This window comes from Bos javanicus, chromosome 7 (assembly GCF_032452875.1).
Source record: "Bos javanicus breed banteng chromosome 7, ARS-OSU_banteng_1.0, whole genome shotgun sequence".
In the NCBI taxonomy this organism is placed as follows: domain Eukaryota; kingdom Metazoa; phylum Chordata; class Mammalia; order Artiodactyla; family Bovidae; genus Bos; species Bos javanicus.
In genome coordinates this window covers 108409662-108421883 of record NC_083874.1, presented here as the reverse complement: position 1 = coordinate 108421883, position 12222 = coordinate 108409662, and the positions used below count along the sequence as shown (strand labels likewise).

The 12222-nt window shown below is 40.7% G+C and overlaps 1 protein-coding gene across 3 annotated transcripts in view; it reads right to left on the bottom strand.

Annotated features, from left to right (window-relative positions):
• The window catches only part of MAN2A1 (mannosidase alpha class 2A member 1), a 213384-nt gene that overhangs the window by 117006 nt on the left and 84156 nt on the right, over positions 1-12222 (bottom strand). For all 3 annotated transcript variants that reach the window (XM_061424531.1, XM_061424532.1, XM_061424533.1), the window contains exon 5: positions 8664-8791. In XM_061424531.1, coding sequence (XP_061280515.1) covers positions 8664-8791 — 128 coding nt within the window. The remainder of the gene's footprint in view (positions 1-8663; positions 8792-12222) is intronic.

The following is a 12222-nucleotide window of genomic DNA, read 5'->3' as shown; positions in this document are numbered from 1 at the left end:
CTGGTTCCAAACAGGAAAAGGAGTACATCAAGGCTGTATATTGTCACCCTGCCTATTTAACTTCTATGCAGAGTACATCATGAGAAACGCTGGGCTGGAAGAAGCACAAGCTGGAATCAAGATTGCCAGGAGAAATATCAATAACCTCAGATATGCAGATGACACCACCTTTATGGCAGAAAGTGAGGAGGAATTAAAAAGCCTCTTGATGAAAGTGAAAGAGGAGAGTGAAAAAGTTGGCTTAAAGCTCAACATTCAGAAAACGAAGATCATGGCATCTGGTCCCATCATTTCCTGGGAAATAGATGAGGAAACAGTGGAAACAGTGTCAGACTTTATTTTTGGGGGGCTCCAAAATCACTGCAGTTGGTGACTGTAGCCATGAAATTAAAAGACGCTTACTCCTAGGAAGAAAAGTTATGACCAACCTAGATAGCATATTGAAATGCAGAGACATTACTTTGCCAACAAAGGTCCGTCTAGTCAATGCTATGGTTTTTCCAGTGGTCATGTATGGATGTGAAAGTTGGACTGTGAAGAAAGCTGCGTGCCGAAGAATTCATGCTTTTGAACTGGGGTGTTGGAGAAAAGACTCTGATGCTGGGAGGGATTGGGGGCAGGAGGAGAAGGGGACGACAGAGAATGAGATGGCTGGATGGCATCACTGACTCGATGGATGTGAGTCTGAGTGAACTCCGGGAGTTGGTGATGGACAGGGAGGCCTGGTGTGCTGCGATTCATGGGGTCACAAAGAGTCAGACACAACTGAGCGACTGAACTGAACTGAACTGAAGAAAGGATTACATTGGCTTAGGATTACACAAATGAGTTAATCTTGATCCTGATTATAGCTGTAAAGATTACCATGCAAGGTGTTCACAGAGCAAAACAGAAAAGAAAACAGAGAGAACGCTGCAGAACACTGAAGATGAAGCCAGCAAAGCAGACTGAAAAGGAAAAGTTGAACTGTCAGAGAACCAACAGTATATGTCAAAACTCAAAGAAGTTGCCATATAAAGTTTGCCCATTTCACATATGGGATTTACCTCCAAAAAATTATAAAGAAATCTTGAACCTATTTAGTACTTTGGGTTTTTTTGTGGTAGCATAGGTTTAGCAATTCTGAAACTTTCATGAATTCCAAGACTGAGCAAACTAGTTAGGTAAAGCAGCCAGGTTTTATATTTTGAGAGAAGGAACTGCAAACCAGTTTCTATAAATGTGCGAGTAGAATGGAGCCTATGGTACTGAGCTGAAATAGGAGACAGCAGTACTAACTTATGAATAAATGTACAAATAAACACACAAACATACATATATATTTAAACAAACTATATGTGTGTGTGTGTGTGTGTGTGTGTGCACGCGCTCACTTCCTAGCTCACTGCACTAGGGAGGCCTAGACGCAGGAGCACTTCAGGATCAATTAGCTGAACTTTGCTCCTAGATTTTGACCTCTAAATGCTATGCTCTATAATAACCTCAGAGAAACAGCTTATTTCAGGGCTGAGACTGCGAAAGTACAAGATAACCCTAGAACAGAGTATTTGGGGCATAAAGTAAAGAAATGGCCAAAGAGTCATGGAAACATATTTTATAAAAATAAACTGAGAGACAGCTTGAAGGGGCTCCATTGGCCAAATGTGGGACAACTGGGGCATCAAAATAAAGAACAGTAGCACTGGACTAGAACCCGCTGAATAAAATAAAACCCACAAGCTCACAAATACAAAATAAAAAAGAAACCTCTTCCTTTTAGTAAAATGCTAACAAATAATTAGGTCTTCCCTGGTGGCTCAGCAGTAAAGAACCGCCTGCTAATGCAGGAGATGTGGGTTTGACCCCGGGGTTAGGAAGATCCCTTGGAGAAGGAAATGGCAACCCACTCCAGTACTCTCTGCTGGGAAATCCCACAGACAGAGGAGCCCGGCAGACTACAGTCCATGGGGTCCCAAGAGTCAGACAAAGCAACTAAACAACAGCAAAACCAATAGTTACGGAAGGAATGGTGGAGTTAGAAACTCATCAACAGATCCTAAAACTAAAATACTCAAGTTTGATGAGGAATTTTACCTGTTCTCAACGTGTCTCCCACAAAGCGGGTAAACGTAAAGAACAGCGAAGAAATGTAAGCCGTGCCTGGTCACGGACAGCGCCACAGCACGGGAACAGAGAGGCGGCGCGCCCTTCCTGATGAGACACACTGAGCCCACAGGAGAGACCCGAGGAGACATCCCAGGAAAACAGACAGACCAGACAGCGTGAGCCGAAGCTAAGGATAAGGGGAACCACTCAAACTGAGAGACGTTTTACAACAGAAGTCTGACTTCCTCAAAAATACCAAGGTTAAGAAACCCAGAGAACGGCTGAGGGAGTGCTCCAGGTTAAGAAGACAAAAAGACGTGACAGCTAGACGCCACACGTGAGCCTGGACTGGGAGAGGGAAAACAGCGGCTTTTACCGAATAACATTACTAAGACAAGTGATGAGGTTTGAATATATGGTGAACTAGATTGTGGCATCATTGCTAAAACTCCCGATTTGACATCTTCTGCTTATCTAAGCAAACATCTCTGTTTCTTAGGAAGTAACACTGAAGGGACAAGATGTCTCCCACTTCTTCTCAAATGGTTCAAAAAAACATGCATGTGAATCTAACTACAGTCATCCCTTGGTATCCAAGGGAGATTGCTTCCAGGATGCCTGAAAAAACCAAAATCCTTGGATGTCAAGTTCCTTATATAAAATGGTATTATATTTTCATATAACCTACACACATCCAACCCTCAGAGATATTGAGGGTTTACTTCCAGACCACTGCCATAAAGAGAATATCACAATAAAATGTTACCCAGTACATATAAAAGTTATGTTTACATAGTCTATTAAGTGTACAAGAGCATTATGTCTAAAAAACTGTACATACTTCAGTTAAAAGAAGCTATATGTAGAGAAAAGAGAACCCCTGCACTGCTGGTGGGAATGTAAGTTAGTATAGTCACTATAGTAAGCAGTACAGAAAATTCTTGAAAAATTAAAGAGAACTACCATATGACCCAGCGATTCCACACTTGGGAATTAATCTAAAGAAAACAAAAACACTAATTTGAAAAGATACACGGACCCCCACATTCACAGCAGCATTATTTACAGTAGTCAAGATACAGAAGCAACCTAAGTGTCCATAAGTGGATGAGTGGACATACATACATACCCACACATGTACATATACACACATACATATGTGTGTGTATACATACAAATATACAACAGAACCGTATTCAGGCATATAAAAGAACATTTTTGACAACATTTACCAGGCTGAGGCAATCTGCTCTATGAAGTAAGTCAGACAGAAAAAGACAAACCACATATGATGTCACTGACACGTAAGCTAGAAAACACATGAACAACAAAACAGAAAAGAGCCACAGACACGGAGAACAAACAGGTGGTTTCCAGAAGGGAGGAGACTGGCAAGAAGAAAGAAATAGGTGAGGGAGATTAAGAGGCATAAACTTCCAGCTGCAAAATAAGCCATGTGATTCCATATTTGAAATATATGGAAACACAGAGTCACAGTGTTGTGTATCAGGGACATATGTTGTAGATCAATTATACTTCAAAAGCAGCAAACTCAGAGAGATCAGACCTGTGTCACCAAAGGCAGGAGTGGGACAAGAAGGAACTGAATGAGGGTGGTCACAAGGTACACGCTTCCAGCTACAAGATAAACAAGCACTAGGAATGCGATGCTGCTGCTCAGTTATGCCTGGTCGTTTGCAACCCGAGGGACTGCTGTGCGCCAGGAGCCTCTGTCCTGCGCTCTCTCCCGCGTTTGCTCAAATTCGTGCCCATCGAGTCAGCGATGCTGCCTAACCATCTCATCTCTGCTGCCCCTTCCCTTTTGCCTTCCGTCTTTCCCAGGATCAGGCCTTTTCCAGTGAGTCGGCTTCCTTTGCAGCTCAGTTGTAAAGAGCTCGCCTGCAGTGCAGGAGATGCGGGTTCAGTCCCTGGGTCAGGAAGAGCCCCTGGAGAAGGGAATGGCTGCCCCTCCAGGATTCTTGCCTGGGAAATCCCATGGACAGAGGAGCCTGGTGGGCTAGAGTCCATGGGATTGCAAAGAGTTAGACACGACTGAGCGACTTCACTTCTTCAATATATTGTCCAGAATAACAAGGGCAGAATAAGCTTACAAACAAAAGTAAAATCCAACATGAAAAGTTACAGTGATGTCTGAGATTTTATCATTACCAGTGATCTTTTTCGATCAAAATCACCTGATACACAGGATAGAGCAACCTAGCTGCAACAAATTAAAGAATCCCTGGGGTGTAATGACAGAGAAAAGAGTGAATTTTTAAAAACTGATATGAAAGGAGGTGAAAGCTACACAGAGACTTAGAGGGAAACCCAGCATCCCGCCAGGATTTTCCTTGGTGTAAGTAAATATTTTTAAAAGGGGGTTAAGTGACAAATTTAAGGGAAAATGCATATAAGACAAATCCAAAATTTAAAAAGAGGGCATGTGTGCCAATAAAACCAGGAAAGATTTTGTGTTTTCATGTAAGAATAAGATCATTAAAATATATAAAAGTAAAAGCAAGAAAAGTTACAGGAAATAATCATTAAAAAGAGTAAAACATACCACTTAAGTGATGGCAAATTTAATAGACTTAAAATCAAAACATGAGCAATATGAATAACATAATTAATAAAATTGGATCATTTCAAATACAATATTAGAACTTAAGATGAGTCAGAGAGAACAGTTACAAAATGCATATTTTAGGCAAAAGATAACCTTAAAAACTGAAATTTAAAGTTTCTAATGGTCGGTTTTATATAATAAAATGTATAAAAACAGAAATTAACAACCAAAGACTAAATAATTTTAAAGAGAAGTGGAGTGAAATGAAGTCACTCAGTCATGTCCGACTCTTTGCAACCCCATGGACTGTAGCCTATCAGGTTCCTCCATCCATGGGATTTTCCAGGCAAGAGTGCTGGAGTGGGGTGCTATTTCCTTCTCCAGAGGATCTTCCCAACCCAGGGATCGAACCTGGGTCTCCCACATTGTAGGCAGATGCTTCACCATCTGAGCCATCAGGGAACTATAATTAGTTATTTTAAATTATTTAAATAATCGTTTATTAATAAATAATTATTAATAAATAATTATTTAACTAAAATAATTTAAATAATTATTTTAATTTAAAAAGTATCCCCAAATCAAATGTAAAAACAGTGTCCAAAACAAGCTGCTCCAAACTGTTTAGCAAACAAAACTGAGAACACTACAAGTGTTCTCACTATAGTCAAAGCTACAATAAAGAAATTAATATTCTCAAATGTGTTCATTAACCTCTACTCTTAGGTATACATCCAAAAAAATGAAAACTTTTGCCCTCACAAAAACTTACACAAACGTGCACAGCAGCATTACCCAGAGTAGCTAAAAAGGAGGGCAATCTAAATGCCCATTAGCTGAAGGTGGAAAACAATGGATAAACAAATATGGTATATCCATACAAGAAGATATTATTCAGTCATTAAAAAGGAATAAACCCCTGATACATGCTATGGATAAACCATGAAAGCATTATGCCAGGTAAAAAAGCTAGTCCCAAAAGGCCACATTGTATGATGCCATTCATGTGAAATGTCCAGACCAGTCAAATCTGCATGTGTGTGTGTGTGTGTGTGTTCCACTAAGGAGACTAGTGGTCACCTGAGCCCAGGACACAGAAGGAAGGAGTCAGAAAGGGGTGTGACTATCAGTGAACCAGAGAGTCCTTTTGGGGATGCTGATAAGGCTCTAACACAGATGGTAGTCACGGCACACAACGCTGTGACAACACCAAGCACTACTGCGCCCTGTGCCTGGGAGGATCTCACGGCAGCAAAATGATGGTCACTCACGTACAGCAAGGAAAACATCTATGCTGAGCAAACAAAGGCAGACCCAAAGCGGCAGCCCTGAAATCAGTGCCAGCGATCTGCAGTGACAGCAACACAGAGCACTCGGCTGCAGGGAGAAACTCGGGGGGTGAGGGAATGAGGGGACTTTCTAGAATGATGAAAACGGGGTTATGTGGGTATATACATCTGTCAGAACTCCACAGTTACGACTTACATGTTGCACTACATGTAAATTACACATCCATAAAGAAAAAATCTACAAAATCCACTTACTGGAGTCTTTACAAAATTCTCTTAATGGAAAAAGTTTCAATTCCCTGGAAGACTATAAAAAAGCACCTGGAACAGTTCTTTGCTCAAAAAAACAAAAAGTTTTGGGAAAACGGAATTATAAAGTTGCCTGAAAAATGGCAGAAGGTAGTGGAACAAAATGGTGAATACTTTGTTCAATAAAGTTCCTGATGGGGGGGAAAAAAGTGTCTTTTATTTTTACTTAAAAACTGAAGGAAATTTTTGGCCAGCTCAGTATTCAAGAAAAGTGACACTAAGTAGGGGGTCCCTAAGTCCACCCCCAGACTTCTTTATTTAAGAAAACTTATAGCACCCAACATAAAGTCAAACTTACAGCTATGATTTATTACAGTGAAAAGATACAAAGAAAAATTAGCAGAAACAAAAGGCACACAGGACAGAGCCCACAGGAACCAGGCCCAGGCTTCTAAGAGCTCTCTCTGCCGGATTACCCAGACGGAGTCAACCACTGCACCAGTGAATGTGGACAACACCGAAAGGCGGCCAGCCAAACCGCTCCCTCGAGACTGTACCCAGGCCTTTCACTGGGCTCTGGGCATGTGGGTACTCACTGTCTAGTTCATAATACAATTCGACTCCCAGAAGGAAAACAAGTGTTTAACATATACTACATTGGGTTTACAAGCAGTTTAAACACAATGAGTTACTCATCATTGAAGAATTCAACTCCTCAGACACCCACCAAAGAACAACTCTGCAAGCAAGACCTTTCTAAGGATAACATCTGACCTGCCATGCTAACTCTTTTCGGTACAGGTATGTTATCCGCAACTTACTCTACGAGAATCACAACAATAATAATATGGAAAGAGAAAAAAGTAAAGCAAATGTGTCAAAATGTTAATAACTGGTGAGTGTGATTGGGGGCTTTATGGGAGTTCTTTGTAGTACTCTTAGAATGCTTGTATTTGAAATTATTCCAAAATAAAAAGTCACTATTAATGGGGTGGGAGGGTGTCATTTCTAACAGAATATTTTAAAATATTTTAAAATAATAAAATATAAATAATTTCAATTGCAAATGTATATTTACTATAAACTACAAAACTGTACTGAAAAATATGTGAGCATAATTACACACACGCTGTTTGCCGTTGTTTTAGTCATTAAGCCTTTTGTGAGCCCATGGACTGTAGCCTGCCAGACTCCTCTATCCATGGGATTTACCAGGCAAGAATACTGGAGTCTGCTGCCATTTCCTACTTCAGGGGATCTTCCTGTCCCAGGGATCGGGCCCACATCTCCTGTATCGGCAGGCAGATTTTTTACTACTGAGCCACCAGGGAAGCTCCATTTACCGTGATGCACAATGCAAATATCATATATCACAAAGATTTCAATTAGTCCCATGTTCTTATGAGTTGTATGAACTGATTTTACCAGTTCAGGATCCTCTTCCCCTTACAGGACCCATTCACCTGGTTCAAGTGGGGCTGACCCTGCCTCAAATCTCTTTCCTTGAGACCATTTGCATCAAACTAACCAGGTCGCAGTGATTTCAGCTCCTATAGCTATGGCCACAAAAAACTGACTCGGAAATAACCATCTAACCCAAAGCGGGCCAGTTAGGTAAGGTATTAATTGCAGACTCCTCCTGTTGGGCTAGGAAGACCAGAGTCCTGGCTGTCTCCGGCTATCACACTCCCCAGGAGGAGATGCAAGAGTGAGCAGGCCCAAGAGACAGCACCCAGGCAGCACAGTGCAAGTCCTCTGGGCCCAGTCTGCCCTGGCGCTGCCCCATCTCTGGCAATTAGGTGTTTGCCTTTTATGATCAAGGGTCTTAACTAATATATGATTAAAATTCCAGTGGGATATTTTTAGGAGAAAATACTAAAATTAATAAACAAAATTGATAAAATAGGTGAAACAAGGTAGATGATCCTTAAAGTGACCACATTATACCTATATAACAGAGTTTATGATCCAAAAGACATAGATCGATGAAAAATAAGTTATTCAATAATAATCAGTCCTAGAAAAATTAATTATTAAAAAAATAAAAGACCCCATCTCACCTCTCCCAAAATGAACTGCCCAAAGTAGTCCACATGAGCTACCAGGGCTTACCTGGGAGCTCAGCTGATAAAGAATCTGCCTGCAACACAAGAGACCCTGATTCGATTCCTGGGTCGGGAAGACCCCCTGGAGAAGGGACAGGCTACCCACTCCAGTATTTTTGGGCTTCCCTGGTGGCTCAGATAGTAAAGAATCTGCCTGCAACGTGGGAGACCTGGGTTCGACCCCTGGATTAGGAAGATCCCCTGGCAGGGGGCATGGCAGCCCACTCCAGTGTTCTTGCCTGGAGAATCCCCATGGACAGAGGAGCCTGGCGGGCCATAGTCCACGGGGTCGCAAAGAGTCGGACGCGACTGAGTGACGAAGCACAGCACAGCACAGTCCGCACGGAAGAGAAAGATACCCATACGTACCTAGATTCTTCTCCAGCCACTGATGTCCTTCAATTAGTTGGTCAATTATGGCAAAATAATGTGCACCAGCTTCATCAGGCATTACCCAGCCACCTGTCACAATTTCAAACTGACCGTTTTCTAGCAAACTAGGGAGAAAGCAACATAAGAATTTACATTAACATATATAAGAAAAGTTGAAATAAAAAAGTAAGACATCATAAACATTAGGTATAGCCTTTAAATGTATTTACAGTAATTAAAAAAAAAAAACAACACAGTGCATGAATTTCCACTTTGGGACACTGGTGATGAAGCATGCATGGCACAGTATCTGAGGTGACCTGTCCTAAAGACAAAGCCACACAGGTGACTCTGGGAGATCTATTTCATAAAGGATATGCTCTCCCACATAGCTTCCTGAAGTCAGCAGCCACGTCTCATTTATTTCTGGATCTTGCTGAGCACCTGGCAAAGTGCTTTACTCAGAGTGTATGCTTGAGGAGTGTCTACTGGTGGACAGTCATTTTAAGCACAGCATTTGTTTTATCATACTTACTTTAGTACTTCTGACATTAATAAGTTAATCATGCAAACTATAAAAGTAATGATAATAAAGGTAAATCTAATAGTATCACATGCTTCTGGGAACACAGAAGACATTATAGAGCACCCTGCTCTGGAGTCAGTTATAACATAGGCTATAAAGTTTATCTTTCATTATTGAGTGAAAGGTCTAACATTATCATCATCTGTTCATTGGGTTCTCCTTTACATAACACCATACAAAGTGTTACATCTTTCTCAGAGAAAGAAAAAAATAATCAACTAATAAAAAATCTGAAAAACTACATGAGGAAGTATAAATGTCAAGAACTTTAGCAAACATCTTAAGTGCTACAGACTTCTGAGTTTGTGACAAGGTAGTTTTGAAAATGCTGTAAAATTTCAGAAGGAAAAGCAGTTTTAATAAGGATAAACATCACTGAACACCTATAACTTAACAGCCAAGTATCAAGTCAAATTTAACTAAAACAGACCAGAAGCATAAAGAATAATTTTATACAAGGCATATAACATAAGCTGTAGCATTAACAAAACATCTGATTTTTTCAAACACAGAACCAATGACAGAATGGATAAGGACACAATTTCTAAAAGTGAATGAATGAATGATTTCCTTGTGTAAAATGAAAAGGTATTAATTACATCTGTGTCACCATGGGGATCACCAACTAATGCAATCTCCCACGGAGAATATGATGGTTCATTATTGTATTAAAGAAACCCAGTCAAATCTCAGATTCTCAGCTTCTCACAGGCCCACATCAGACTTACAAGAAAGAAGATGGGAATTCCTAACAACTGTATCTCTTTAAGAACACAACAAAACCCAAGGCGATTTTGTCCCACTTTTCCTGCCAACAGGACTTCATTTAAGGTTCCTTCTTCCTCTTCTCTTTCTGTTGATTGCCTGCTTTAGCCACACTCTAGAGGCCACGGCAGCCCCAGCCCCTTATACCTATGGCCAGGACTTGGAAGCCTGAGATGTCAGGAAAGATTTGGAGTTTAATCTCTAGCCACCTTAGCTCAGTATTTCAGTAAACAGATCTTTTGGAAAACATCACAAATAAACTGGCCAAAACAAATTCTGTGCTTCTCCTGAACAGAGGATAGAAACTATAAAGTAACTAATCTGAATACTATTAAGATTAAATGGGGAAAAAAAATCACTCAGACAATGGAATTTTTCACCTATTTCTGCCAGTTTTATTTTGCTACATATTTCGTGTCCCATAAGCATAAATAGGCTCCAAGAAACAGCCAAGCCAGCAAATAATCATGCATATTAAATTTCTTCAACTCCATTTGTAAATACTTTACCCCTTTCCCTCCCCATGATGCCTAAGATACTACTGAGATTAGAGACTGAATTCTTATCTGTACACAGTGATTAAAGACTATCCCATCTGTAACACAGGGGAGGCGTGAAAGCCCCTGCTCATTTAACTGCTTTTCATAATTTTCTTAGCTATTTTCTCCTGTCTTTCCTTTCTCAGATCAAATAAACCCACCCACAGAAGCCTCCAGGATACCCATCCTTCCTTGTCCTACCAACCGCTACAATATCAGCTCCAGGACAGAAGGGACCAGGACGTGCTGCTTTGTTCACTTCTCCAGGCCAGCACCGAGAAACTTACGTGGCATATAATGGGCACTCTGTTGCTAGATGAATAGGGAATCCATGAATGAGATTCTCAGTTTAAAATCAGTATTAACATAAAGCTTTTGATTGGCTGCAGTGCAAAGACATAGGCAAATAAATTGGACAGGGAAGGGTCAGCTAAAAAGGGGTGAATAATGTAGGTATGAAGTGACACGATCTGGACTGTGGCTTATGTATGAGAAATGAACGAGGAAGGAGAAAGAGGAGACGCTTGAGGAAGCATCAGCGGGAATCAAGAAACGCCTGAAATAAGAGCGAGCACTAAAGCACGTCTGACACGGGATTGGATTCCAGGTGTCTCAGAGACTGGTGCTGCTCACACAGTGCAGCTCAGCTGAGAAGGGAGTCATTCTACAATTTACAGTGTGATACATATAAATTTGGATAAGGCTATTTGATGTGACAATGAGGCAGTCAAAAGAAACTAACAAAAAAGAAAACTAAGTTTAGGGGAAAAGGCCAATATACAGATTACATCTTGAAGAAACGGCACAAAGAGGAAATAGAAAAGGATAGGAAATTTGGAGAAAACAGTCAAAGGAGAGTTAAGGAACAAGTAGAAGGAAAGTGTAAGAGGAAACTGAGGCCAATAAGAAATGTTAGAGATAAAAATAAATCTGCAACTATCTCCTGAAACCACCTAGGAGAGAGTCATCAAGAGCAACCCGCACCTCTGCTTGGTAAAAGGCATTTTTACAGCTTAAAAAGCTACCATATAACTGCAACTTAGAAACAGACACATCAGTGGGTCAGAATATAAAGTTGAGAAATAAATTTTACAAATATTTATATTATTAAAATAGCTATTAAAGTACTGGGGAAGCATGGATTACAGTTGGTTTTTCAAATCTTCAGAGTGATTTGAAACAAGCTCGTAAGAAAGCCAAGATGCTCTGTCATGGAAGACAAACAGCTGACATGTGCAGTGGCTCAAACAGATTTTTAACAAAAACTACATGAGGCAGTCACAAGAGGCGTAAGTGGTGTCATAACAGCAAGCCAGGAAGAACACAGGTTTTAGCTTTTCTCAGCACAGTTTCTCTAACCCGTAGAACAGAATGGGGAGGATAGACAGCATGATTTAAGACGGACACCTGGCCAGATAACCAGGTTAGTGAGTACTATTTCACTCTCTAGTCCACACATAGGAATGCTGAGAACCGGACTATAAACCGGACAGTCTCCCAGGCAGGAAGGCCAGGCTCAATAAAATGTACTCGCTGTGTTAAGCAAAACTGCCACTTGACCAGTTCAAAAAAAAGACCCATGAACACGTAAAAATTGCAGCAGTGCACAAACTTGCCATGTACACCCCTGATTTCTAGGACATATGCAATAAGCGCTTAGGAAGCA